The sequence below is a fragment of the Taeniopygia guttata genome, chromosome 2 (assembly GCF_048771995.1).
Source record: "Taeniopygia guttata chromosome 2, bTaeGut7.mat, whole genome shotgun sequence".
Taxonomy (NCBI): Eukaryota; Metazoa; Chordata; class Aves; order Passeriformes; family Estrildidae; genus Taeniopygia; species Taeniopygia guttata.
Window position 1 is genome coordinate 110,912,983 of NC_133026.1, and position 26,376 is coordinate 110,939,358.

General features: G+C 37.6%; 1 protein-coding gene and 1 long non-coding RNA gene across 5 annotated transcripts in view; one reads left to right on the forward strand and one right to left on the reverse strand.

The window, feature by feature from the left end:
• The window catches only part of LOC115493881 (uncharacterized), a 28,407-nt gene extending 9,090 nt beyond the window's left edge, over positions 1–19,317 (reverse strand). The window contains exons 1-2 of one of the 2 annotated variants that reach the window (XR_012054131.1): positions 19,194–19,317; positions 760–850 (exon numbers count right to left, since the gene is read on the reverse strand). This is a non-coding gene — a long non-coding RNA (uncharacterized lncRNA). Of the gene's footprint in view, positions 1–759; positions 851–5,436; positions 5,604–19,193 lie in introns of those variants that run through there. The other variant, XR_012054130.1, reaches the window with a different exon arrangement.
• PPDPFL (pancreatic progenitor cell differentiation and proliferation factor like) lies at positions 5,660–25,787 on the forward strand. 3 transcript variants are annotated; one of them, XM_072924641.1, is made up of 6 exons: positions 5,660–5,960; positions 6,039–6,135; positions 7,684–7,773; positions 7,850–7,949; positions 23,346–23,397; positions 25,388–25,787. In XM_072924641.1, exons 1-5 carry the CDS (start codon positions 5,721–5,723, stop codon positions 23,383–23,385), a joined length of 567 nt encoding a protein of 188 aa, XP_072780742.1. In that variant the 5' UTR covers positions 5,660–5,720; the 3' UTR covers positions 23,386–23,397; positions 25,388–25,787. The 3 variants fall into 3 exon arrangements, with proteins under 3 accessions (XP_072780742.1, XP_072780743.1, XP_012427439.2); XM_072924642.1 differs by lacking the exons at positions 23,346–23,397; positions 25,388–25,787 and adding an exon at positions 8,402–9,848 and having other exon boundaries at positions 5,668–5,960; XM_012571985.5 differs by lacking the exons at positions 23,346–23,397; positions 25,388–25,787 and adding an exon at positions 8,393–9,848 and having other exon boundaries at positions 5,675–5,960.
• The last annotated feature ends 589 nt before the right edge of the window (positions 25,788–26,376 follow it).

Below are 26,376 nucleotides of genomic sequence, written 5' to 3' on the forward strand. Positions count from 1 at the left end.
GAATGGCTTAGGGCTTTCCCTGGCTTTTTCCCAAAAAACTGCCAAGCAGCTTGGGTTTTAACACAAGCAAGAGAGAATTCTTCACCATTGTGTTGTAAATATCTTATTTTGCAGTATAAAACACTGTGACTGTTGGCCATTTTGTAACAATTGTCTTCAGGGCCAAAGAATGGTACTAAACATATTTAAACTATGATTTCAGATGAAATGAAATGTGTGAGAGTCTAGAAAAAATGGCAGAATCCCTGATCAGTCCTAATGGTGTTTGCACTTCTGAGGTCAACTGGTTAAATTTTGGGAAAAGGAAACAATAAGCATAATGAACTGAGGATCTGACCTGACGTCGTTGTGTGCTAAGTTCTACACAGCCAGCCTTCCTCCTCTGCAGGCTGGAGGGATCTGTGAGTGAATTAATGCTTTCAGGTTTCTTCAGGTGTTGCTGTCACAACACCACCATGTAGACATAAGTCTGTCGCACCTTCAGGATGTACAGTTTGCTCTAACACAACTGTACAAGTACACTTTGGCTTCTTAATTTTGGAACAGTTCTACTCTGTGATGTCCTGGGCCAGCTCTGTTGCTAGGTTAATGGGAAATTTTCCAGCTGCAAAATTATGATTATGTTCTTATTCACAAGTTCCCTGATTCCTTTTGCACCTCATGCTGCTCCATTCTGAGCATCTGGCCTGGTGACAGAACAACTAGTCAAGAAATGAAGATGCCAGCATGTCTCAGTGCTGAGGAATAGTGTCTACTCACTGTGAGGCATGATGGGCTACTACAACCTTCTAGGATGCCTTTGCAGAGGTAACAGATTGTGTTCAAACTGGTGAGCCTGAGTCCATTCTACCTGCAAGGATAAAGTAGGTACAGAAGTGAATGAGAGAAGAGTCTGTGGGTGTATATCAAAATGCACAGTACTCTTTACAGCAATTTGAAAACGTGGATGCTATTCAATAAAATGTTTGTTTTAACCAAAATGGACAAGAATATTAAAATATGCAATTTGGCCCTGCATCTAGGCAATGGGTGTGAAATTGAATAACCAGACAACTTTTCTCATCTCTATAGATCAATAAATTTCCAGGGACATATTAAAAAGGAATATAAATATTCCTAAGTTTCAATTTTTCTTTATTCATTTACATTCCAAACAATTACATATTCTACTTTGTAGGAATACAATTTATAAGCCCTATATTTGGTGACACTGGGAACTTAACTCTTCTTCTTCAGAATACTTGAGAAACAAAGTAACAGAAAATCTGAGTATTCATACTCTTTCTGAGAATGATGTAAAAGATGTAGCTTGCTGGAAGAAGATTGTGCAGCTTGTTGCATATGGATCCAAAGAAAAATGGGATTCAGTTAAGTGTTAAGATAAAACTAAAATGACAAATGCTAAAATGTCTTTGTTTTTGTGTGAGTGTAGTGCTGCATTGGACATGAATTGGACTGAATAAAGAAAAATTTGTATATTTTAGCCTTTGAAAACTGTCACTTAACAGTAAATGCACAAAGATGTACTAACAACTTAGAAATTCTTTCTGAGTGTTTTTGCCATGCAGTTTGTATGTAAAAGTATGCGTTTTCCCTGCTTTTACTGCCATTTCTGGCAATGTGCATCAGAGGTGTATTCCATGCACTCTAGAGATCAGCAGTGTTATCTCATCCAATATCTTGACTGGTTAGGAACAAGAAATCCTTTTCTCTTCATCAAATATGTTGTTTCATTTTGTTTTTTCCCAAGTTTATATTCACATTTGTAGTAATATTAAAAATAAAAACAATGAAAGAAAGTGCCTCAGCTCCCAGTAAACAATCAGTTCATTACTGGGAGTGGTCATTACTACAGAGCTGATGATTTGCAGTGGTGTCACACACTGCAGTGGTGAATAAAACTTTTTCTTGTCCCTTCTGTGCTCAGGTTCTCCCCAGCAGCTCTATAGCCTCACGTATCTTTTGCAGGTTACATAGAATATGAATTTCCACTCCCCTGCCACCTCTCACTCTACCATTTATATAATTCTCACTCTGCCATCAATACCTCAACTCCTCCTGTTTTTGATAGATGACCCTGCATTCCTGATGAGCTGTTTGGCTTGGAGGAATATTTGAAGAGTAAAACAAATGAATGACAAAAGGTAAGCAATGGCACTGGTTCTTGGAAGCAGCTAACAAACTAAACAGGTTTTGATAAGTACATTTTGCAAGGCAGTTTTTTTACTTCACATAGCAGAACTATGAAATTTCTTTAATGCAAGCCTCTTTTATAGACTCCTTTCAAATTTTGACAAATAGGTATGCAAAAAAATATTGGTGAGATAAATAGTGGATAATTAGAGTTACTAACATATCCATGAAAGAAATGCTTCTGAAAGTTCTCTAAAAATGTTAATATATCCACTACAAAATACTACTCAGGGAATTTTGTTCTTCTCATGGAGAGCTATATGGTCAAAATGATACACACTTCCCTTAAAAAAAAAGTGATTTATACTTTCTGTAAAAAGGGAATGAAATGTTTGTTGTGGATGGATAATAAAATTAATTTTGAGATTAGCTCAGTTGGTTAGAGCATGGTACTAATAATGGCAAGGTTGTGGTCTGGATCCCTGTATGTGCCATTCACTTAAGAGCTGGACTTGATGATCCTTCTAGCTGCTTTTAAACTCAGACTATTCTGTGCTTCTGTGATTTATGAAAAGGAGCAAAATCTACTTTTCCAGAGGCTTGTGGGGAGGGAATATTCAAACTTATGTGCCAAAATGGTACCTTTCTTCATATGCATTCGGAAAGGTGCTTTCACTCAAATTGTACACATCTCCCTAAACATTGTCAGGGTACCCATATAATCATACAAAGAACACAGCTCTGAAGCAGCATTGTAGAATTTATAATGCCACAGTACTTTTACAGAAGGTTAGGGGGCAAGGAAAAGTAAAAAAATTGTCATAAAAGTGTATGGAAGTAAATACCCAAAACAAGTCCCCAAAAGATTGGCACCAGGCTCACAGATGTTCCAAGAAGTGAAAGAGTAGCTGAGTTTATTGGATAAACTCTTTTTAGTGAATAATTAACAGGTCAGCTTCAAAGTGTAACTCAATATAGACTGTTTGGTTTTCTTTTTGTGACAGTGACCTTTCACTTTTAATGTACGATAAAGGGTTCTATCAGGTTATTCTGACACAATACAGTGAGAAATCGATCAATTTAATATCATATTGATATAATTTTTAATTTCAAGTTACTTTCTGATAAGTATCCATGTTTAATGGGATCACAAATAATTCAGTACTGTGTCTATTTAATAGTTATGCACACACAAATGTTATATTAACACTGTTGTTAAGGTCACAGTATTAGTCATTCAAGGGGTTGGAAATGTACCTTATGTACATGCGTTTTTACAAAATTGGGGATTATGTAGTATTTATTTCATAGGCTCCTTCCCCATTTTTGAATAAAGCATGGATATGACCTGAGTTTATTATATTCAAGAGATTATAGCATATGTTTAATAGGACTGCTTCCATATTCATGACAGAATTTGAGTAGCAGCATAACCAAGGCTTCCAGGGAGAAAATAACGGGTCAGTGGTTAAGGCAATTGAATGCTTTCTTGAAAGTTAAATTATAACCTTGCCCCTGAGTTTGTAATTGATGCTATGTGAGTTACTTAATCATAGGTGGCCACTAACCAAGTTCTTCGATATCTGATTGAGAATCTGATTTATTAACACACTGAGTACTTAAATCTGGATCTGAAGTAAATGACAGCTATAAGTGTCATTTACAAGTGACAAATCAAGTATGGCATGAAGTAGTTATAAAAAAATAAAGTCCTAAACTGCTCTCATATGAGACATATAGGATTTTTGGGTAATTTTATCTTGGTTCTTTCAGATCTCAGAATTCTCTCTTGTTAGCTGAAGAAAATAGCATGCCTTGGTTCTGTATCAAAAATAACCTTGGTTTTGTACTTCAAAATAATTGTGCCAGTATTTTAGAAACAGTCTGCCAGAATGACCATGCAAGAAAAAATACTGGGGAAACCTGTAGTTCTATATTCAGAGGATTCTCTATTCTTACTAGGAGAAAATACAATAGATAGGACATAATGACAGATGAAGTGAGAGGAATAGTGGAAAATTTCTCATTAAATAAGCCCTTTCTATTCCAGTGCATTAAACAGGCTCCAAAACAAAAGTGGTAAATGACCATGTATACTAAATGATAAAGGCAAATTATACACATGCAGCAGTGAAGCAATTGAAAGTTTTACAGACCTGGTGTTCCCCAGCTCCTGAGTATTTTGGCATAGCTCTGCAATGGATGGATGTTTGTGAAGTTTGCAAGAGAGATACTTATGTCTTTTTCCTTGTGAAATACAAAGCCTATACCATGGGCATGTTAGAACCTGAAAATCTTTACTGATCATGTCCTTGACAAACTAATGAGTATATTAAAACAGGATTTTAAAGCTGAAAGACAAAACCAGATACAATATATGATAATTTTACTATCTCTGTGTAGGACAAAGTGCTATCACTACAAATACCCACCGTCACAGCCCAAGAAGACCATTTCTTATGGCTGTTTGGGAAGAAGCTTCCTTTCTTTCAGGAATGGGTCTGACAATTTAACAGAGTGCTCAGTGTGAGGGTATTTATGGTGATAAAAACAAATGAGGTGTTGCAGAAATTGATTGCCCTCAAAGAGAACAAGACTAAAAATGAAAATTGATTACAAAGGCAGGAAACAAGGCCACTGATACACTGAACTAATAGCTAATAGTATTAACAAGCTAATACATTTACGTATCCATAAACAAGAAGCTGCAACAGTGAGTACTACTACTCTTACAGTGCTTTTTTACATAGCAGAATAAATGTATGGGGTAACTGGTGCTAGAGCTTGGTATGAACTCATCTGCAAAGAATTTCCTGTGTCTATCTTGCAGATTTCTCAGTGATGAGCCTTCAATCTTTGCTCAGGAGAGACCACCACATTGTCAAGCCTCTGACAGCACATCAGTAAAATGGCCTATGAAAATACACTCTGCTTGCCTGTTACAAATGATGCATAGGTATTATTTTAGAGGTTTCCCTGCAGTGGTTTATACTCTTATACTAAGAGTTATTATGAGCTATGTCCTTGCCATTTGAGATAGATGGGACAGATGGGACAGTAACATGGTATCACACACACTTCACTCCTGTGTTCTTACCCATATCTCCTGCTAGGGAAAAAAAAAGACAAAAAGACAAAAAGACAAAAAGACAAAAAGTTTTGTCGTGGAGCAGGAGCAAGCCAAATAGCCAAAGCTGTTTGTTACTTTTTCTGTTGACAATTCTGAAAGGTGAGGACACACACTGTTGAACTAGTTTTGCCATTCAATATGGTTAGAACAATGAAAAGGAGCCGTGCATTTACCTTGGGAAAGTAAAAGTAGTTTTGTCATCTATCTTGGACTTCTAATTTTAACAAGACTACGCGATCGCAGATTTTACTCATTAGCATGAGAGTAGAGGTAATTCCTTTGGCTTCACTAAAGAAATTAGTGTGTATGCATAGCCACGTTCGAGTTTCTGAACAAAAATCTTTACCCAAACAGGCACCTGTCAGCTTGGCCCCGCAGTTCCCAGTCCCCGCAGGGAAGAGCACAGTTAACGCAGCAGCTCCCAGTCCCGCCCGAGGCGCTCCGGCGCTGTGCTTGGATGCTATCCAGGCAGGAGCAGGGACCGAGGGGACCGGTGCGGGGATGCGGGAAGAGTCGCGGCCTGTCCCGGGCCGGCCCGGCGGCGGCGGCCGAGGGCTCTGTCCCCTCCCGTGCCTCGCTCCGTCCCGCCCGTGCCGCCCCCCCGGGCGGTCCCATAAAGGGCGCGGGGCCCGGCGGCGCTCGCTGCGGAGCGGCCCCGTCGCTGCCTCCGGACGGCCGCTCGCCCTGGGACGCGCAGGTGAGCCCAGGCTCCGCGGCTCTGCTCCCCGCCCCGGGCGAGACCTTCCCCCGGCACAGCGCATCCTTTCCCCCGCAGGCTCCTCCCGGAGAAAGCCGGAGTCCCCGTGGAGTCGCTGCCATGGCCTCTGTCCCCTCCGCCGGCTGCCTTCTGGCCAGGAACCGGTACTATAGGAGTGAGTGCTCGGCGGGGCCGGGAGCTGCCTGCTGTCCCCAGACACGCACCCCGCCCTCTCCCCCCTCTTCCTTTCTCTCTGCCTGGGGAGCGCCTCCGGAGGAGGGAGGCTGAGACCCCCGAGCCCCTCCCGAGAAAGTGGCCGGGTTGTTGGCACTCAGGAAAAGTGTCAGAAAATGTTTCAGGTGATGTCTGGATGAGCTGGCAGCAAAGAGTTGTCTTTGCCTTTTAATTTCTTTGGGGAGTTTTAATATCACAGAACCTTAGTTTTAATGACCATCTGCTTCTGGTCATTGATCTACCTTTTAAAAAATTATTCTATTAGAATTTTTTTTAGTGTATTATACGTATATATGTGTGTATATTTAATTATAAAACATGACCTAGAAAAAGTGCTAGCCTAGCAAGTCTAGGTTTCTGTGGGAATCCCTCTGTCTGCCCTGGAGGTCCTGGGACCCTGGCAGGGGGTCAGGAACCCCCCTGTACAGAGACCCCAGAGACACTGTCTCTGATCTCTGTCCATGGAAAAGAGTTTTCAATCTTACAGGATGAATTACAAGCTCTGAGTGTTTGCTATGAGTAATAATTAAGTGTGGCACGGGTGCAAAAGTAAAATTTTAGGATTCTAGATTAGGGGTTCAGAGGGGACAAGATGGATGAAATTGGGTGTGTTTTGTCCTTTTTCTCGTTCTTCATGCCCTCCATGTTTCACTGTAGTGTTGGCATTTTTCTATTGGTTTAGGCTGGGGACACACTGTTCAATGTAGATGATAGATATTGGCACACTATTGTAAATATAGCACACGTAGTTTCTGGTATATAATGTTTGTAACATCCCACTGGGGGCAGAGCCCCGCACGCTGCCCTGCAGGACAGACCTGCGGCAGGGCAGCAGAACATGTTAGAGATAAGCATGAATAAACAACCTTGAAAACAGCACAGACGAATTATGGCTTCTTCTTTGGCAACAGGGCACAAAGACAGAGACTTTCTACAATCTCGGAATCATCAATACCCACAGATTCTGACAGGTTTCCACCTGTACTTCCTATTTGCTTCCTATTTACTTTGCAAATTTAGACAAAATATAAATCAATTCACATTTTTTGTTTCTAAATATGTGAAATAATCACTTCTTTGAGAGTACACATGATGTATTAGGATTCCTAGGTCCACGATGGACACTAATGTGAGTGTAGTATTTAGTTGTGTCACAAGGGAAAGCATGACAATTGGGTTGTTGTGGACTTAAATGTTCAAGGATGTATTTGCTTGACAGCAGTGTGGCCATGATCTTAAGCTTTGTCAATGATTTCTGAGAAAGTTATGCAGACAGATCAAAGTAGGCTTTTAAGGGAAGTGTGAGTAGAGTGAGAGAGAAACTGATATAAAAGTTCTTATGAAAACTGTAGTAGAACAGTTAGTATGTAGCTCAGTGAAATTGTTTCCTCTGAGGTAGCAGAATATCTGAAAAACTCCTGACATATAAAGAGTGCACCCTCTCAAAGCATTTTTTTTCATTATGTGTATCTCTGTTTTCTGCGTACAGCAAAACTGAACTTGGAACCCAGCGTTTCTTCCAGCTTCTCCTGCTGTTTGGATGCTGTGAACATCACAGACCAGGACAAAGCATTGCATGGTATTGTTCCCTTCTTTGAAACACTTTTCAGTTTTTCATGCAGTGTCTAATGTTGTGGGCTTTTCTCCTTTGTCAGGGTTACCAGAGTTAATTGAAAAATACTGGTGGATAAAAAGCTTCTTCCATAGTGAACCCTCTCCACCAACTGTTGGCAGAAAAACACTCTCAGCAAGCAGGTGAGTCTTGGTTTTAAAATGATGGGGATAATTTACTTGCTCTGCTTTCCTTTTGGTAACAGTGTTAGTAAACAAGTCATAATCAGCTAAAACCATCTGGTGAGGTGCAATGCTGTTTTGATGATTTAAGTAGAATATACATCAAGTTTAATGGTATATAACCTTTCCACATTTTCATTTTAACAAATGAACTCATATGCTCCTTCATATTATGCAGGTGGCAGTGCCTATTAGTTTCACAGGTATAGTGATGTTTATTTAATCATCTACGTACAGAACTTGCACAACCATTTATACAGTTTGGCCATTTTACTTTGTATTAAAAAGCTGATATGAATGCATTCAAAAATACTTAGGCAGATAAATAAATATCTTTGATACTTATATCAGATATAAATACAGTGAAAATTCTATTTATCTTCCTTTTATATATATTTCTGCAGTACCAACAGTTGAAAAGGACAGCATAATGGCTTTTCTGACTGAGATGCTATGTACAGACTTGTTTTTCCAAGAGGCTTGGGATCTTCCTAATGTTTGGGTTCAGCTGCAAGAAGAAAACAAAACCTTTGGGAGAGTTGAAAATTGTATTTTCAAAATATTTTTCAGTTGCTAAAATTATATTGCTTAATGGACATATCCATGGCCTACTGTGTTCTTTCCAGATTTGCCATAATTTTTGTGATGTCTGTCTAATGAAAATTTACAGGAATAAACATCCTGATGACTTGAATAATTTGAGAAAGGTGACAGAAAAAATAAGACATCATAGATTTAGGAGGAAGATGTGTATTGAATGACTTTGCAATAGGTGGTTTAGTTAAGTTGCCTTTAAGATACCAGCTCTGTAGGCAGTCACACTGATGTAAACAGGATTCAGATCTATAATCTAGAATAGGACTGCTGTGTGGTACATGTCTTTTATTCAGTATTTGTATACTAGTTACAGGGTGGAAGTACACAAGAATGCTTGTCAATAGCTTTGCTTTTAGAAAGCCCAGTTATATGAACAAGCAATAATCAGTTTGGTTTCTTTGATCAAACAGATTGCATAGATCCTAGCTTCAAATACCCAGTTTCCACTTTCATTCCTACCTATGTATGCTGGTATTTGAGGACAGAATAGAGGAGATGTGTAAAAAACCAGTAATCCTAATGGAAACTGACCTCTCCCAAGGAGAAGAACTACCTTAATCAGAGTTGATACTTCTAGTATTTAGATTTCTTCTGCCTGCTTTTTTGTGGCTTAAAGATCTACTTGTGACCAATTCTATCAATATTCTTCTGTCTATCAGATTAGTTATGAGGGCTAGATCTGGCAAAGGATTCCCCTCAAAGTAATCACTTTATTGTTGTTATCCAAGTGTACCTTTGTCATGCTCTGGAAAGGCACTATAACATTGCAATGCTGAAGGCTAAATGAAGCTAATTAGTATAATGCTTATTTAGTCTACTGGGTATGACTGAAATGCATCAAGGATTATGGAAAATAACAAGTATTTGGCTGGATGATAACATTTGTGACAAGTATCTATGCAACTTTTTGATGTACTGTCATTAAACCTGCTGGATATTTGTCCATCACTGGATGAACTAGCAGTGGCAAACATTAATGTAGGCAGCATCTTTTTATTATAGGCTCATGATTTTCATGGTTATGCATAACTCCAAAGTGTATGAAGTGGTTGCTTCAGGGAGTTTACAGTCTTGGTGGAGGCAATAAATGCATGGCAGATGACAAAAGAGCACAATTCTTAAAACATGATTTCAAGGCTCTTTAAATTGACTTGTGTCTTACTTTACTGCTATTGTATAGTTTCATCGTTGTCTGTTCTCTAAGTGTACAGAATGACCTTTTTTTATACAAAGATTTTTTTATTAATAAAGATTTAACCAGAATTTTGTCTGACTTATTTTTGGCCTCCAAAAACAAACTGGTGTTCCATGTTGCCTGTGGTGGAGTTGCTGTGTGGGTTTGGTTTTTTTTTTTTTTTTGAATGTGTATTTATTTTTCTTTTTTAAAAGAAAGTGTTTGAAAAATTTAACACCCCCTCAAAAGTCTATGTTGTATGTGCTTCACATTCTTCCTTTAGTCACTTCAAGCTCTGATGTGACTTGGAAAAGTAGTGCAAGCTAGGAAAAAGCCCCTACACCTTTTTCTAAAGAAACATGTTGTAAAGGAAGAGAGAAAGACAACATCATAGTTGCAAGAAGGTGACTGTGACTCTCTCTGAAGATGCTTGAAATCACAGAGGAAAGAGATACCGTAGCCTTGTTATTATTATACATGTGAAATACCAGATTCAGGAAACACTGTGGAAAAGAAGTGACAAGTTTCCATATTACTCATTGAGCTTAAACTGCTTCTGTCCATACAGAGCCAAAATGTGGGTTGCAGAACAGGCTTAAAGAGCTGATAAGCTGTTAAACCCAAAAAACACCTCTTGAACCAAAACACAGTTATTTTTCAGGGAGTGGTGAGGGAAGGAAGGCTACATGTTGTTTGCTTTCGTCTGCTTAGGCCCTATGAACAACTTGTTTTTGTAATGGCATCAATGTGATAGAAATCTCTGCTCTAGAGAAGCATTCTCATGCCATCCACATCTTCTTCTCCTGTGATCAGCTCAGCATTTGGGCAGGACCCCTGCCAACTCAGAGTGATTTGTGCCAGTTCTTCAAAGTATGCAATGGACTGGCTCCATTAATTAATATCTAATGTTGTTATAACAAGCTCCTGAGAAGATATGGGTAAAAGGGACATGAAAGTGCTTACAAACAAAGGGCTGCAGTTTTTTATGTCTTAGTAATAGGGAAATGTTCGTTTTATTGATTTAAATGCTAATTCAATGCATCTTTGAGAGGAGGGGAAAGCCAAAATTTAATTGATCTAAAGAGAAGCTGAGATGAATAGGAAGGGGAAGCTACATTCTATAGTTTAAACATAATTTAGAATAAGGAAAACTGTATCATTTCATATGCCATTCTGGGCAAGACATGTACAAATGTTTGATCAATGATTAATTGTAATAGAAAAGAAACCCCTTTTAGCTTTTTGCTGTTCTAATGTCTGTAAGTAGAGATCTATTTTAAGTTAATCTATATATTGTAATCCATCTGGAAAAAAGTAAGTATTAGACACAAAAATTGTGCCAGCATATAAATACCAAGTAAGATCCAACTATCATAACCAAATTAGGAGTCGAGAGCTGGCCCTGAGAAAGATTTTTTTTTTCTTTACCTTAAGCGCATGTATAGCAATGATACTTAATAATAGACTTGCATTTCTTTCCTAAAAGGAAATTTAAGTCATAGTGTCCTGCTCCTAGTACTATCCCATTTGAAAGTTAAAATAGAAGAAAATTCTTGTACCATTTGTTTTGGTCCAAGAAGGATGAAAATCTGCCTGTTCTGCACATTTAGAGAGAGAAATTCTTCATAATGAATTTTTTCCCCCACGTTTTATTTGGAAGAAATAGCATAAATTTCCACACTATTTTTCTAGAGTTTTCTTGTGAGGTAAGCAAAACTGCATATTGTGGATGGACAATAGTGAGGATTAACTCTAAAATCTGTAGCTATTGCAGTGAAATGGGATTTTTTTTATATACTTGCTTTTTCTGCGGAAGCAAGAATGATAAATGGACGAAGATAAATACAACAGGTTTTCCATGTAAGAATGAAGAGAAAAATCTAACAGCAAATCAAACTAATTTTGAGTTTTTAGGAGCCAGTAATATCCTTGTAATTTTTTGGTTAGGGTTATGTCATTATGTCATAGTTTGACACTGGCACAATGCCAGTGCCCCCATGAAAATGCAATCTCTCAATTGAATGCTGTGAAATGCGATCAAGAACAGAACAAAGCAGGCCCAAGCCTAATAACAAGAAAAGAACTTTATTAAGCTACTACCACTATGCTACTATAAAAGAGAAAAAAAAAGAAGAAAGAAAACACACACAATTCAAAATGAAAACCTTCCAAAGCATTCCTCCTCCCACCACCCAACTCCAACAAACCACAGTGAGACACAATCTGGACCCCAATCAGGTTTCCACCCTCCATATAATCAACACCCAGTCCATCTGCTGGGAGAGAGGAGCCTTTCCTGTGCAACAGACCCCCCAAGAAACACAGCTGCCACATCCTGTGCTTCCATGTCACCACATGGCACCGTCCGGAGAAAAAGTTTGCCAATGGTGACCCTCTCCTTTCCATGCACAGTGCTCTCACCACCATTGCATGGATGGACAGACTGCTTTTTAGGATTTTTCCTTTCAAGGATGTCCTGCCAAAAGGGGAAAAAACAACAGTTCAGTTTTTCATTTTTGGGACCAACAGTCCTCCCCCATTTTCCCCTGGGGCCGAGGATCCAAGAACAGAGATCTTCTTCTCTTCTTCCTCTGCGAAGACAGGGGGCACCACCACAAACCTCCTTAACTTTTCTCTGTTCGCTCCACTTCTGTCTTTTCCCAGCTGAAGCAGGTCTCTTTGGCTCACCGGCATCCTCCTAAAATACAGTCTCTCTTGGAGGAGAAGATCAGTTCAGTCTGTGGCTACCAAGAAAAAGTCCAGCCAAAAGCCACTCCATCATCTCCTCCCACCTAGAATTTCTCCTTCCAACATCCCAGGTCCCAGGCTGTCTCTCTTCCTCTCTTTCAAATCAAGGAGGAGAAAAATTTCACAAAGCTTTAATTTTCTCAAGGAAGGGTTAAAAGTCCCAACTCCCAAGGATGGTTCGCTGCCCAGGCTCCGGCTCCCACAGCCCGGCTGGGCACCTTGCGGCCCTCCCGCTCTTCTCCTTCGCCGCAGTGAACTGCTGGCAAAACTACCGCTGTCTCTTTCTCTCTCTTGGGAGAGAGAGAGACTCTGGGGGGGGGAATGGAGACATCCCAGATTTCTCCACCCTTCCATCTGCAGGGGGCCAGCCCGGTTCCAGTCCCTCCACCCTTGGGCCTACCTCTAAAGGCCACATGACTTTCCCCGCACCCATCCAGCTCGTGGCCGGGCAGGGGAGAGTCCTGCACTGCATGCTGACTGGAACCCAAGAGAGCGAGTTCTCCTGGGAGTTCTGCTTTTAACCCCTCTGTGTTCTCAGAGGCGTGTCCACCTTCAATTGGTCAATATCCATATTGTCCTCTTCCTTCCAAGAAAATTCTTTTTCTGTGTTAAACCACGACACTTCTCTTTGTGATATTACAACATCCTGATGCTTGAAAATAATTGCAAATCTCTCTTCATTTTTCTTCATGATCTTAAATAATTGTTCATCATTTCTTCTTGAAAGAAGGCTCTCTGTTATTATCACTTCTCAATTCTTCTATGAAGGAAAACCCAAGCAGGGTTTACTCAGACATTTCTACCAGGATTAATATTGTTTGCAAAACATTTCTCGGCTTATTGCACATACAGCTGCTGACTGAAAATTTTGACCATGACCATGTTCATTGCCCTGGCTGACTCTTCATTGATGGAGGGATTCTGTCAGATTTCTTTTGTCATGCACTCTGTCATATGCCATTTTAAGCTGTTCTGGCAGTAGCAGATGTGAAATATACTTTTTGTAATCACTGGAAGATAGGTTTTTGTAATAGAAAGAAGCTATCACTACTAAGAAAAAGAATCAGATCAGTGTTTTGGGAGGGAGTTGTGAAAATATTTTTTTTTCCTTTTTTGCCCACTTCCATCCCTCTCAGAATCTGTGGGGAAAGAAATTGCCATTTCCCAGCTGTATGAAAAAAGAAAAGATTCAGGTCCCACTTACAGTTCTTGATGGTATGTTTAGAGACACTCTATTAACTTTTTCTCAAAAAAAAAAAAAAAAGTGCTTGTATTTGAAATGACAGAACATGATCTGGACAGAAATATAATGTTAGAACAGCTCATAAAAGGAATAAGAAAGGGCCTGTACACTCAAAAAGTTGCTTTTCTTAGCTATGTCAACCACTGTGTCTCCTTCAAACTCAACCATCTTTGGCATCAACAAAATTAATTTTCATTTATACCTGTAATACAGAAGACATAATCTCACTTGTTTAGTTGAGGTAGCACCAATGGATGCAAGATAAAACTGTTTTGTCAGTTTGTAGAGGAGAATGAAGGTACAGATTGATGTTAGCCACCCTAAGGGGATCATCTCCAGGACAGACTGAAGCCTGGATGCCTAGGAGAAGTCCAGCAATACTGGAAGTATCTTTTCAGAAAGGTATTTTGATTTTGTTTCCTTTTCCCTTTGTTTTGTTTTGTTTTCTGTTGCTCATTTTGCACAAAGTGAAAAATCACTTCGTCCTGACTTTGAGGTAGTCAGGGATGGAGAGTCTGTAAAACAGCCTAAAAGTAAAATAAAGTAAAATAAACTTTTGTGGTTGATCACCTTCATCTTTAAAGATCTTTCCCACTGGTACCAACTTGAATTTCTGTGTGAACAGCAGATCAGGTGCTAGTCAGAAATGCACAATCTAAATAACAAGTTAAGTTTTAAAGTGCTGATTCTACCTTCTCTTCAAGGATCTGTCTGAAGATGTTCCATAATTTTGTTTAATATCCAGCTACACTGACATTGAGAAGTATTTCAGCACTGTAGAAATGGATCAATAGGTGGAAGCAGCTTGAGATGTGCTTTTTGCTTCTGTGAGTCAAAGCTAAAGGCCAGGTTCCCAGACTATTGCTAAGTGAGCCAAATGAGAAGGAAAAAGTGCAGTATTTTCTGCACTTTTGTGCAGTATTGGCATGGCATCAAACTGTTAGCCAGTTTGAAGTCTTGAATCCTGAACTGCCACCCAATTCACTTTGAAATGAAATTTAATGAGTAAATTCTTTAATATCTAAAAAATTTAATATGTTTAAAGAGTTCTACTTGTCACAACTAAAGACTTGTATGAAATAACGCAAGAATTCCCATTTTTGAAATTAAATTTTAAAATAACTTTTATTTAAAAAATAACTTTTAATCATCTCTTTGATAAAATATATTGTACATTGTTTTTGGTTTTAATTCCATTATTACACATTATTTCATTACATAGAGAGTAGCTTCTTCATCTTGAAAAAAATCCACTTTATATTTTGAATAGAATTTTGGAACCTATGAAAGATTCTTACAGTAAACCTAGTTTGTATAGAAGATATCTTTCTAAGAACCTATAAAAGTAATGTTTCACTGTTTCATAATAGTCCAGAAATTAAAGGGTAGTACTAGGGGTAAAATACATAATGAAATGAGTTCCTTTAAATAAGTGTTTTCCCAGCATATTTTAAGCAGGTTAATTTAATGCTGCCATGACTCCAGCTCTGACTTGCCATATAGTTAAGTTCAGATGAAATTTGGAACCCCCTTAGCATCACACTGACAGGATGTGTTAGTGACTACACAATTTCTGCATGGAAGTAAGAGATTGAATGGAGTATTGAATGTAAGAGGCAAGGTAGCTGTATGTTTTATATAGTAATACCTTCACATTCTGTCACAATAAAATGCCTGCCTGCAAAATACAAAATCAATTTGTGAAAAAAACAAACCAAAACAAAACAGTGCAACAAAAAATTCCTCCTTCTTCACATTTTGTGCTTTCCAGAGACATATTTTCCTTGATGAAGTATTAATCCCTTTGTATTTCTTTATAACATCGTAGAAAAAGACTAACAAACAGAAATGCATTTTGCAAATAAATTGTTACTTCCACTGCTAGTTCTACTTGGTGTTATAATTATTTTCCTACATTGATTTTTTGCCTGTTTAATTAGCATTAAACATTACTGGGGAAGTTGGTTCTGTCTGTGTCTGTCACTGTGCTGTGAATTTAACTATTTTTTTGTCTGGAGGGGTCACCTCTATAATATAAATACTTTTTAAACATCTACTCACCACCAAAATAGAGCTCCAGTAACTAAACCAGTTAGCTCAGGCCTTCTGAGATAAATGTGCTTAGGCTGTAACTCTCATGTAAGGATTGACTTTTATTCTGCATTTTTACAACACAAAATTGGATATTAATCTTGAAAGGCATCAACTGCTTGGCATTATAAAATTATATAAGGCCTTTATGACTAATTCTGAAGATGGATGTGCCTTCACTTCCCTTTGGACATTAAAGCATCTGCAGCATTTAAAAATACACAGAAAGCAAAAGTGCTTTTTGTAATAAATAAATTTAAACTCATTGATGATGGGTTTGAAATAAAAAAAGACTGAAACAACAAAAAGGATCACAAGGTGAATGGTTGCAATAGTCATTCACACCTACCTAAAACCCTAATTATATGTAAGGATCATTATGATTCAAAGACCCATAGCGTTTTTTATCAATGCTCATTACTCTCCTCTCCCCCTGGTTTTCTCTGCACTAATTAAAAAAAATAAACAATACAAGAAAAAACTCCATTTTAGCTCCTACACAGAAATAGGAAAATGAGAGAGAAAGGACAGCCAGGGCAGTCAGCAGTCCTTTTAAGCCTAGAATGGATCGGTCTTTAGGCATATATCTTTCTGTCTCTGGTAAAAAAAAAAAAATAAAAAAAAAAGCCAATACATGCCTGCCCACCTCCCCCCAATACCCTCACCATTGCAGAAGTGTTTTGCTGTGGCCAAGAAATAATCTAGGCCATATTAGAAGCTCAGAAAGAGCAGGCCTTCATATCATTTATACTGAGCCAACTCTAAAGAAGGAAAATGGATTGAAAGAAACCACAATGTGGCTGTAAAACAGGGAGCAGGACTGCAGCACAATCTTTTACCTCAATAAAATCTTGACTTTTAGGCTGAAAAATAGCATCCCTGAAATGTGTTGACAGGATATGTTCCTTGCAGTGGCTAACAGGAGTTTTGTTCAAGACCTCTTTTATGGGCTAATCTTCTCAGAAATTGCTTCCCTGGCTGCAATGTTGTTCTGTCCCTGCCTCTCCTCTGCCCACGCTGGTTTATGCACATGTTACATTGAAGTGGATGAAGTCTTTATGGGACACACAGTGATGGGCTGTAGCCAAGCACAAGCTCCTAGAGACATATCCCATGTGTGCATTTAATTCAAAATATTGTGAATTTCAGGGAAAACATAATTTTTAAAAAGTATGCAGTATTTCAGTGAAAGAACAGGATATATATGTCAAAACATTTTGACTGCTCATAACAATGACTTCTATAAGATGTAGAGTGAGGAATAACCCAAATTTAACATTTACCTGCAAATCAGAGACTGCAAGAATTTTACTAATCTCTGAGAAAGCAACACTAAATGCTGCAGTAAGTTGTATATGGGGACTAAATTCTTTCTTCTTTCCGTTAAAGAGCACTAACAGTGATGTCTCTAAATAGACCAGAGCCATCAAATAAGCCGGCTGAAAGCAGGAAAATAGGATGAACAAATGAAACCCTGACTGGCTGCAGCAAATTATCAGAAACAAAATCTGCAGGTTTATCTGGGGTCCTGTTGGAACATGACAAATATCTTGGCACAGATCCAGTGGAGGTTGTTCATTATTTTACAGTAAAACAGTATTTATTTATTTATTTATTAAGTCTGATTAATGTTTTCACTGTAGGGACTGGAATCTCTAATGAGCTGAAAATTCTTGGGCAAATGGATGCTGAGAGATTGATATTGTTAGCTTTTAGCTCCTGAGAATTTATATCTGAAACACAGCTATAGACTATATTATTATTTTGATATGCTTTATTTAGTAATAACCAAATTTATTCACTGAAATTAACTTTTATTTATATAATTTTCAATCTGAAGGAGAATATGCAGTGTATGGAAAAATGTAGGTAAGGACAGGATTTTATAAGATTTCAGCTATTTTGGTGTCCATTTAGTTGTTGAGAGGGATGCACATTCAGTGTGAAGAGATAAAGGACAATTTTATGGTGTCTTTTCAGGATTGAAAAGACTGTATAGTTGAAAATAAATTTCAGTTAATAAACCTCATTCCCATTTCCTTGATGTGGAGGAGTGACCTAGAAAGACCAGTGCTTATGTTTGTCTGCTGAAAGAGTGTACTACAAATACAGCATGAGGAGTTTGTTTTAGTAATAGATCCTTATTTTCAAGAAATCCAAGTGCCTCTAGTCTTACATAAGTCACCCAGGACACTACAGCTGAAGCTCCTGTGCTGTGACTTGCTTAACACTGTTCTATAATTAGTTAGAAAGTCAAATCAACATTTATTTCAAGTGTATGAGGGAGAAGCAGCTTCATGAATAGATAACAGAGGAGGCATACATTGTCTGAATGCATTAGCTTAAAGAAGTGTTTTTAAATTACTGTTTTATTGAAAGTGTGCATTTGAAGATCCTAGATTATTCCATTTGCAAATCAACCCATTATGAGCATTACACTTATATTAAATTATTATGCCTCAGCAAAATAAAGGCCCTCATCCCTGGTGTTTCACTTTTATGAGCCTCCTACATTAATGTGTGTAAAGGCACATGGGAGTGAAGGAGAGAAAGAATTCTTTGTACTTTTAGTGTTTATTGAACCACAGTTTTCAGGTCATCTCAAAGAGTAGGCACAATTTGAGCAGTAAAAACAATAATAAGCAAAAGCAATAAGCAAAATCTCTCTTTTGAGGATTTTCTTTTGAGACTTGCCAAGATTTCCTTTATTATTGTCTAATTATTCCTGCTTTCCTACAAAATATGAAATAAGGACACAAAGAGTTCTCAATTTGTGGGGCAGTGAGGAGCTGTTTCATGAATTTTTCATTAAAAATTCAGCAGAATGCCAGACTAACAGAGAAGGTGGGATAAAAACACTCTGCCTTCAGGTTTCTTCTTTTTACAGTTCTATGCAAACTAAAGTGACTGTTATCACTCAAGTGATTGTTTCCCACATTATATTCTTGCCAGTTAAGAATCTGTCTGGGCAGGAATGGGACTAGTTAACATCAGTGATTTCTAACATAAGGGATCTAAAAGTTGGATTTAAAACCTAGTATCAGTAGGTACAAGATTTTTTCTTTCAATATCAGCTAAAATGTTGAAAAACCTATGTAAATATAAAACAAAGCATCAGTGCTATATCTTACTAAATGCAAACCTCAGTATTTGTTTAGAAGTTTTATACACAGACATAATTGTCATGGTTTAACCCCAGCCAGCAACCACGCCCCATGCAGCTGCTTGCTAACTTCCCCAACCAACAGGATTGGGCAGAAAATGGGAAGGGTAAAAGGTAGAAAGTGCGAGGATTGAGATAAAGACAGCTTAACAGGGAAAGCTAAAGCCGTGCACAAGCAAAGTGAATTACCTCACTGCTTCCCATGGGCAGGCAGGTGTTCAGCCATCCCCAGGAGAGCAGAGCCCCATCAGATGTAATGGTTACTTGGGAAGACAAATGACATCACTCCAAACATCCAGCCCTTCCTTGTCCTTCCCACCATGTTATATTCTGGGCATGATGCCATGCGGTGTGGAAAATATATCCCTTTGGTAGGTTTGGGTCCTTGTCCTCACTGTCTCTTCCCACTTCCCATGCCCACCCACTTTCCTGACCAGCCTGGCAGCACAAGAAGCAGAAAAGGCATTGGTTCTGCAATAACAAAAACGTCTCTGTTTTATCAGCCCTGTGTTCAGCACGAATCCAAAACAAAGCCCCATACCAGCCACTGTGAAGAAAGTTAACTGTACCTCAGCCAAAACCCACACAATACTCTATAATGCTCCTTAAAGAATACAGGTTCCATTTACTGAACTACAGCACCCCCTCCAAAATTATCAATATAGTGTTCAGCATTTCCACCAACCTTTTCAGCAATGTAATCTTAAAACTGCATTAGCATTTTTACTTTCATATAAAATGGGTGATTCATAGAGCAATCTATTTAATTTTGTAGTTCTCCTTCTTCAGTCTCATATCACAGAATCCCAGAATAAGCTGAATTGGAAGGTACCCACAGGGATCATTGACTCCAACTCCCAGCCCTGCACAGCGCCCTCCCCAAGAGCTGCACCATGCTCCTGAGAATATTGTCCAAATGCTTCTTGATCTTTGCCAGGCTGATGCTGGATATCAAAACACCAACACAGCATTAAGGATGCCTTTGTCAGGGCCTGTACTAGAAAAGTTTATCATCAAGGACACTGTGTATTGGTGTTTGCATTTCTGCAGGGAAAATTGTTTCTGCACATACTATATTCTTATACAGCAGCCTTTTTCTTTTCCTAGCAGATTGCTACATTTTTTTAAAAAATCCACTTTAATGCATGTTTTTGTGTGTAGACATAAACTTATATCTAGAAATTTTCATACATTGTATATTTTAAAATTATTTTTTTGAGACATAACAATAATATTAGACCCAGTAATTTTATGTTCATTATAATGCTTATGCAATTATTAAAATGTTATTTAATTGGGGCTGAGCTTCAGACGGAAACAAAATTTTACATTGTACAATTTCCCATGTGGTTTGTCTTTTAAGCACCATAGTCAATGACAACTTTCACAACAACTTCTACGAAGACAGCTGGAAATATACAAAATTAATCTTTTCTTTTACTGATAAGGTGGTATAGAAATATATATTTGTGTGGGTGAAGTTTCCTTGCCTACATTATGGTCCTCATATACCCACTGGCTTCAGAATCATGAATCCAAACTCATTGAGGCTGCTCTTCTACCAGAGGCATGGTGCTTTGAGTTTTAATGATTGATTAAGCAGGCCTATGCATATGTCATCCTCCTTTCATATCTATCTAATCTCTTGTGGCTGAGGGATCCATCAACAAATTAAATGACTGCTCAGTAACTCAAATTAATCAGTGAGTCCAGAGATGTTCCCAGTATTATGCATGACTGCTAAGACATGCATCAAACATTGTAGTAAGATCTGCATTGCTATCTCCAGAATCAGCAAGGATCTTAAGTTGTAAGATCATAATTTGGAAAACTGGTATGTGTGTCAGAGTAATTAATATCAGCTCTGTTGGCCGAAGATGTTTTGTAGTACTCTTTCCTGATGGTAATAGCCTGTATCTAAAGCCTCTCTGCTTTCCTAAAGATTTAATCTTATTTACACTAAAATAATGATTATGATCAGTAATAACTGTAATAGAGACCTCACTTCAAGGCCACTTGAAGAGGATGTCCCAGTAACAAAATATATTTCAGGAAAGACAAATCATCTTGGTGCAACTATGCATTTAAAATAGGTTTTGAACTTTCCATTTTTGTTCTTAAAGATATGTTTATTCTTGAGCATATATTTGCCCTTACACTTACCAGAGACAGGTATACACTTCCTTCTTGTCCAGTTCTCATATTTAAGACAATTCAGCAAAAATAAAAATCGTTCAAGTTGCAAAGGTGGTGAATTTTGCTGGAAGTATTTTATCATGGGAGTTGCTTTTATTGGTGGGTCTGGGAGCCAAGAGTTTCTTCTGCTGGGTTTAAATGGTGTTCCATATAGGAAAAAGAATCAACAGGTAAAATGAGTATGTAGAACAGCAGTCTCTGGGCTTTAATATTTGACATGATGTACTCATGTGCATTTATTTTTACTGACATAATATATCACTATTCTTTTTATATGTAGGCCTTCTCCTTTTCCATTTAGAATTAATGCAGTGTGGAAGTTGCCATTTTGTTTACTGAGCCCTTGTAATTCCATACAAAGATTTCTGAGTGTGTATGCTAGCAAAAGCTGCAGGCATGACCAGTTTTTATGAAAATACATCACTGAGGAGCCAACATGCCATTTTCAAATACTACAGGTGTTATAAATGGAAGCGAGAACAGCAACCAATTTAAATAACTTCCCTTTGCCAAACCATCTCCCACCCTAAGAGGATTCCAGAGCACATCTTGCCCTAGCAAAAAGGATGTTGTTTGCTATTTTTCTATGCAGCATAGACCAGGGGAGAAAAGTAGATATGTGGGATATTGGTACCCAGACATGATTTTTAGTAAATACACAGACAAGTAGTGTTCTGTCCACAGCTGATTATGGTCACTCATTCACATTTTCTACTATACACTGGGTATCAGTAATGTGCTCAGAGCTATGTAAAATGCAATTTCTGCCTACTCCTTAAGGCCAGGAGTCAGACATCATATGTAGTAAGGAGGAAGTATGCTTATGATATGCCTAGAGAAAAAAAAAAAATTGGAATGATTTTGTTTTAATTGCTTATTTGTGTATTGTTTCAGTGGAAAATGCCACATAGCTTTTTAAACACAAAAAATGCTTTATAACCTTTGCAGGAGATGTTGCTTCTAGTAATGTCATGACCTCATTTGTCTTGATGAGCTGAATAATGTAATTTTCAGACAGCCATCTAAATTTTCCCAGATGAGATGATAGCTGTCCAATTTACTAATTTCCAAGTATATGGCGTACAAATCATTTATCAATGATAATATAAATAAATTATATTTCTAATTGCCCTTTAACAGATGAAAATACGCACACAAATGTCTAACTTAGTCCATATTTCCTAATTATTTATGGACTCATTCTTTTAAATGAGTGTGATTTGCACGTCAAACTTCTGAATTCCAGCCTGAAAGAACATTGAACTCAACTATGGTCCATGGCATAGGAATCATGGCTAAATAAGCAATGTACCTGATGTCCATGGTTCTGGTTTGAGGCATTATTTCACTATTTTTCTAGAACTTCTGTGTTTTTTTTCTTTTTTTCCTGGGATCTTTATGCCAACTTTATATCAGGATTTATGGCAGTTAATTTTTGCATCTAACACTTTCTTAAGATTTTTGAAGACATGGGAGTGAAATCTGCTCTCATTGAAATCTCAACCAAGAGCCCATGAACAGAGTTTAGGTGAAAATAGTCTGACTTTTCCTCAGAGTTTAGGTGAGAACTCTTTATGCAAATCAAATGACTTTTGAGACAGCAAAGTCCTCTTCTTTGATGAGAGATAATTTTACCCCAGACTTTTTTTAGCATACTAACCACACATAATTCCATAAAATTAACATGCAATGTCTGTGTTGTCTTTAAGAACTCAATTGTCAGTTTTGTAAAATCCTCTTCTGAAGGGAAAATCCATTGCAACACAGTTAAGAATTAACTTCAATTAACTGTAAATGCTGCAGAACTATTTCCATACCACACGCATGTTCTGCCACAGCCTGAAAATATTATCTTCCATGAAACCTAACCTGTAAGAGGAATTAAAAGATTCACTGCAAAAAGGGAGAAACCTGCCTTCTGGCTGAGAATCCTGCCATTAGGAGGCAATAGAACTGACAAAACACACGGCAAAAGTAGAAAATGCAATTTTATTTATTTATATAATATATTGTTTTCCAAATCTGGCCCTGTTGCAGAGATATTTGAACAAAATATTTTTTTTAAAGGGCAAAAAAAAAATCATTCAGCATCCAGCTGAATCCAGAGAGATTGCTGAAATTAACATTTTGTTCTCTTCTTACAAGTCAGCTGACCATGATGCTATGTGACCATCCCAGTGCATGAGTGGAATGAACAGTGAGTACAACTCATCCTAACTACACACAAAGCACCTCTTAAGGACTGTTACCATTTCTGCTGGAGCAGTTTCTGCTGAATTTTACAAATGTCTCATCCATGCACAGTCCGACACTTCTGCAGTAGTGACTCTTTGAGACACACCGTGGATGTGACACTTAGGGACACTCCCACCATGGATGTTAATCAGCACATCTAGGAGAACAAAGAGGGCCAGACACAGGGGAGGGTGCTGGGGGGCAATAGATGCAACCATTCAGAACTACCAACCATAGGGCTGCTGTAAACATCAATCAAATGTTTAATTATGATGGGTCAGTCAGTTTTCAGGTTGGTCCACTGCCTCAAGCTGATTTATTATCTCACTCATGCACGTGACTGACTGGGGATGTTCCAAAGCCCTCAAGGAGTTAAGTGTGCACTGGGAATTCACATGGGCACAGCACCAGAACCCACCTACACCACAATTATAAAATAAGAGGAAATTTAATTTTTATACTATGGACTCACTTGCAACTAAATCCCATGAGCATAGTCTGAGTATTCAGAGAGGTCATATTTTCAAAATTAATTATAAATATTCTGCATACACTTGCAGTAGATTTTTTTCTTTTTTTTTTCTACAAGTTTGACTAAGAGAGCTAAAAGGACAGCGTCTCTGGAAAGACTTGATAGAAAAGCTGTTAATTGAAAAAGACAAATAAATATAGGATAATAGTTCTCATTTCAATAAATGATAAATTAATAAAAAAAAGAGACAGCAATATTGATGTATTAGGAAGATTTTAAGACTAAGAAGAGAAGTTAGTTCAATTAAAATCGACAACAAAAGATAATAATTTATTTAATGAGACAAAAGAAATACAAACCTTTTTACTAATTCACAGATTGCTGCTGGAAATTAATGGCTTGCTTGCCTCTAAAATAATTAGAGGTGGCATTGGGAATAAAGTGGGGGAAGCAGCCCTGACAGGGAGGAAACTGAGGAGACAACCAACTTCCACATTTCTGGTTCATGCAAACCAGCTGCCTCCAGGAAAAAGGGATTAACTGTGGACAGTAGCAGTATTAATTGCTGTTTGCATAGTTTTCTTTTTAAGATGGGAAAACAAAAATTGTTTAAACTCAGTGAATATGAAAGCATATCAACTGCTCTTAAACTGTGAAGCAGCTCGTCAGGGCTACATCACCATTTACTCAAGAATTAAAGAGTTACAAAAGTGGCAGAACATCTGGCTTCCAGGATGTGGCTTGATGTTAGTGTAGGTATTCATGAGTTTGTGAGTTTTAAGTTGTGAGTTTAAGCTCCATTAAGTGTTTGTGAGTTTAAGCACCATTCCCACAGGTATGGAGCATGTCTATACGAGATCCAAAGTATAAATCACATTAACTCGTTTATGTAGGCTAGACTACTAATGTGTGGGTATTTTTAGTTCAGTCTGAGAGAAAACGAAAGTTTCTAAGCAGGCAGAAGCCTGGGAAACAGTTGAGAAAGAATGTAAATAATTCTTTATCTCTTTTGTTGTTCACATTATTTATAGATAAGTTCTGCCACTGTGCATCATTCCCTGAACACCAATGGTGTGAGATGTTTTTACTTCAGGAACAATAGAATTGGTCTAGACGAAGCTCTCTATAAAAAGAGCGGTGTATTTAAAAAAAATCAGAGTTCTACTCTCTCGCCTTCTTAAGTAGAGTAATTTCATACCGTTCTGCCTCAACGGCATCACTGTTGTTGCCTCCTAATTCCATTTCTTTAGGCAGTAAAAAGTTGTATTGTTTTATTTGAACTATTCATAATTGTTTTGATTATGGTAGTGTTTTATTAGAATACTGTAACTTTCAGAATGTGTAGTTCTATCACGCATCCTGAGATCAAATTCTTGACTATCTCAAAATTATCATTTACCTTAAAAATTCTGTTTCGACTTGACTAAACTTCCAGTGATTATGAATTTGACTGATACTAGTCCATGGTAACTTGTTTTAGATCTGAAGCTACTTTTGCCTCTAAAAAAAGAGAGTGAAGCTGTGTAGACCTGTGCTGTGCCTGTGGAAAGTAACATTCTCTGCCTTTGCTCTCATCTGTGAAGACACTGAAGAGGATTAAACAGCTTTAGACCTGATGCCAAATACTTGGGATCACTGTATTTTTAAACTGTCTGCAGGTGCTAAGAATAATTCTGATTAAGCCCAGATTATGATAAAAATAATATTTTCTATAATTGATAGTAGAGATATTTTTTTAAGCTTGATTTTTAAGGACTACTTGAAAATTGTATGAAAGCTCTCATATAAAAACTACAGGAAGTAACATGGGATTCATGCTATCCCTGCATGTCCAAAAGATGCTAAAACATTTATGTTAATAAAATTTTGGATGAAACAAATTTTTTTTTCTTTCTCTTTTTTGTGAAAATTTATTCTCCTCAAGTTTTCACTGGTTAGGATTCTCAGCTCTAATATTAATTAATATTAACACTTTCTATTGTTACTTAACTCATTCTGATATTTCTGATACTTCTGAAAAATGACACTTTAGACTAGACAAACACGATTTCTCTTTCATCCTTTCTCCAATTTCCCTTTCAATTGACTACTGAAATGATTTTTAAAAATATAATCACTTCAATAGGAAAAGTTAACTTTGTTTCAGCATTCCTTCCTTCCCTTTTATTCATTTTCTGTTTTTCGAAATTTCCAAAAGTTTTGTGTTGTCTAATGAGAAACAGATGCCTTTTTCTTTTACTACTTATGCAAAAATCTGGTTTAAGAAGAAACCACATGGGTCCATCCTTGCTCAGTGGTCCATCCTTCTTGTGTTCAGGTTGTGAAGCCATAAATAGTTCATCAGTTTATGGAAATTTGAAAATCTGAACATTGATAAAATGTGCGATTTTTTCTAGAAAAATGTATGATGCACTTCTGCTCCCAGAAATGGGTTTTGATTTTTTTTCTCCCATATATAAGGAAGCCCTG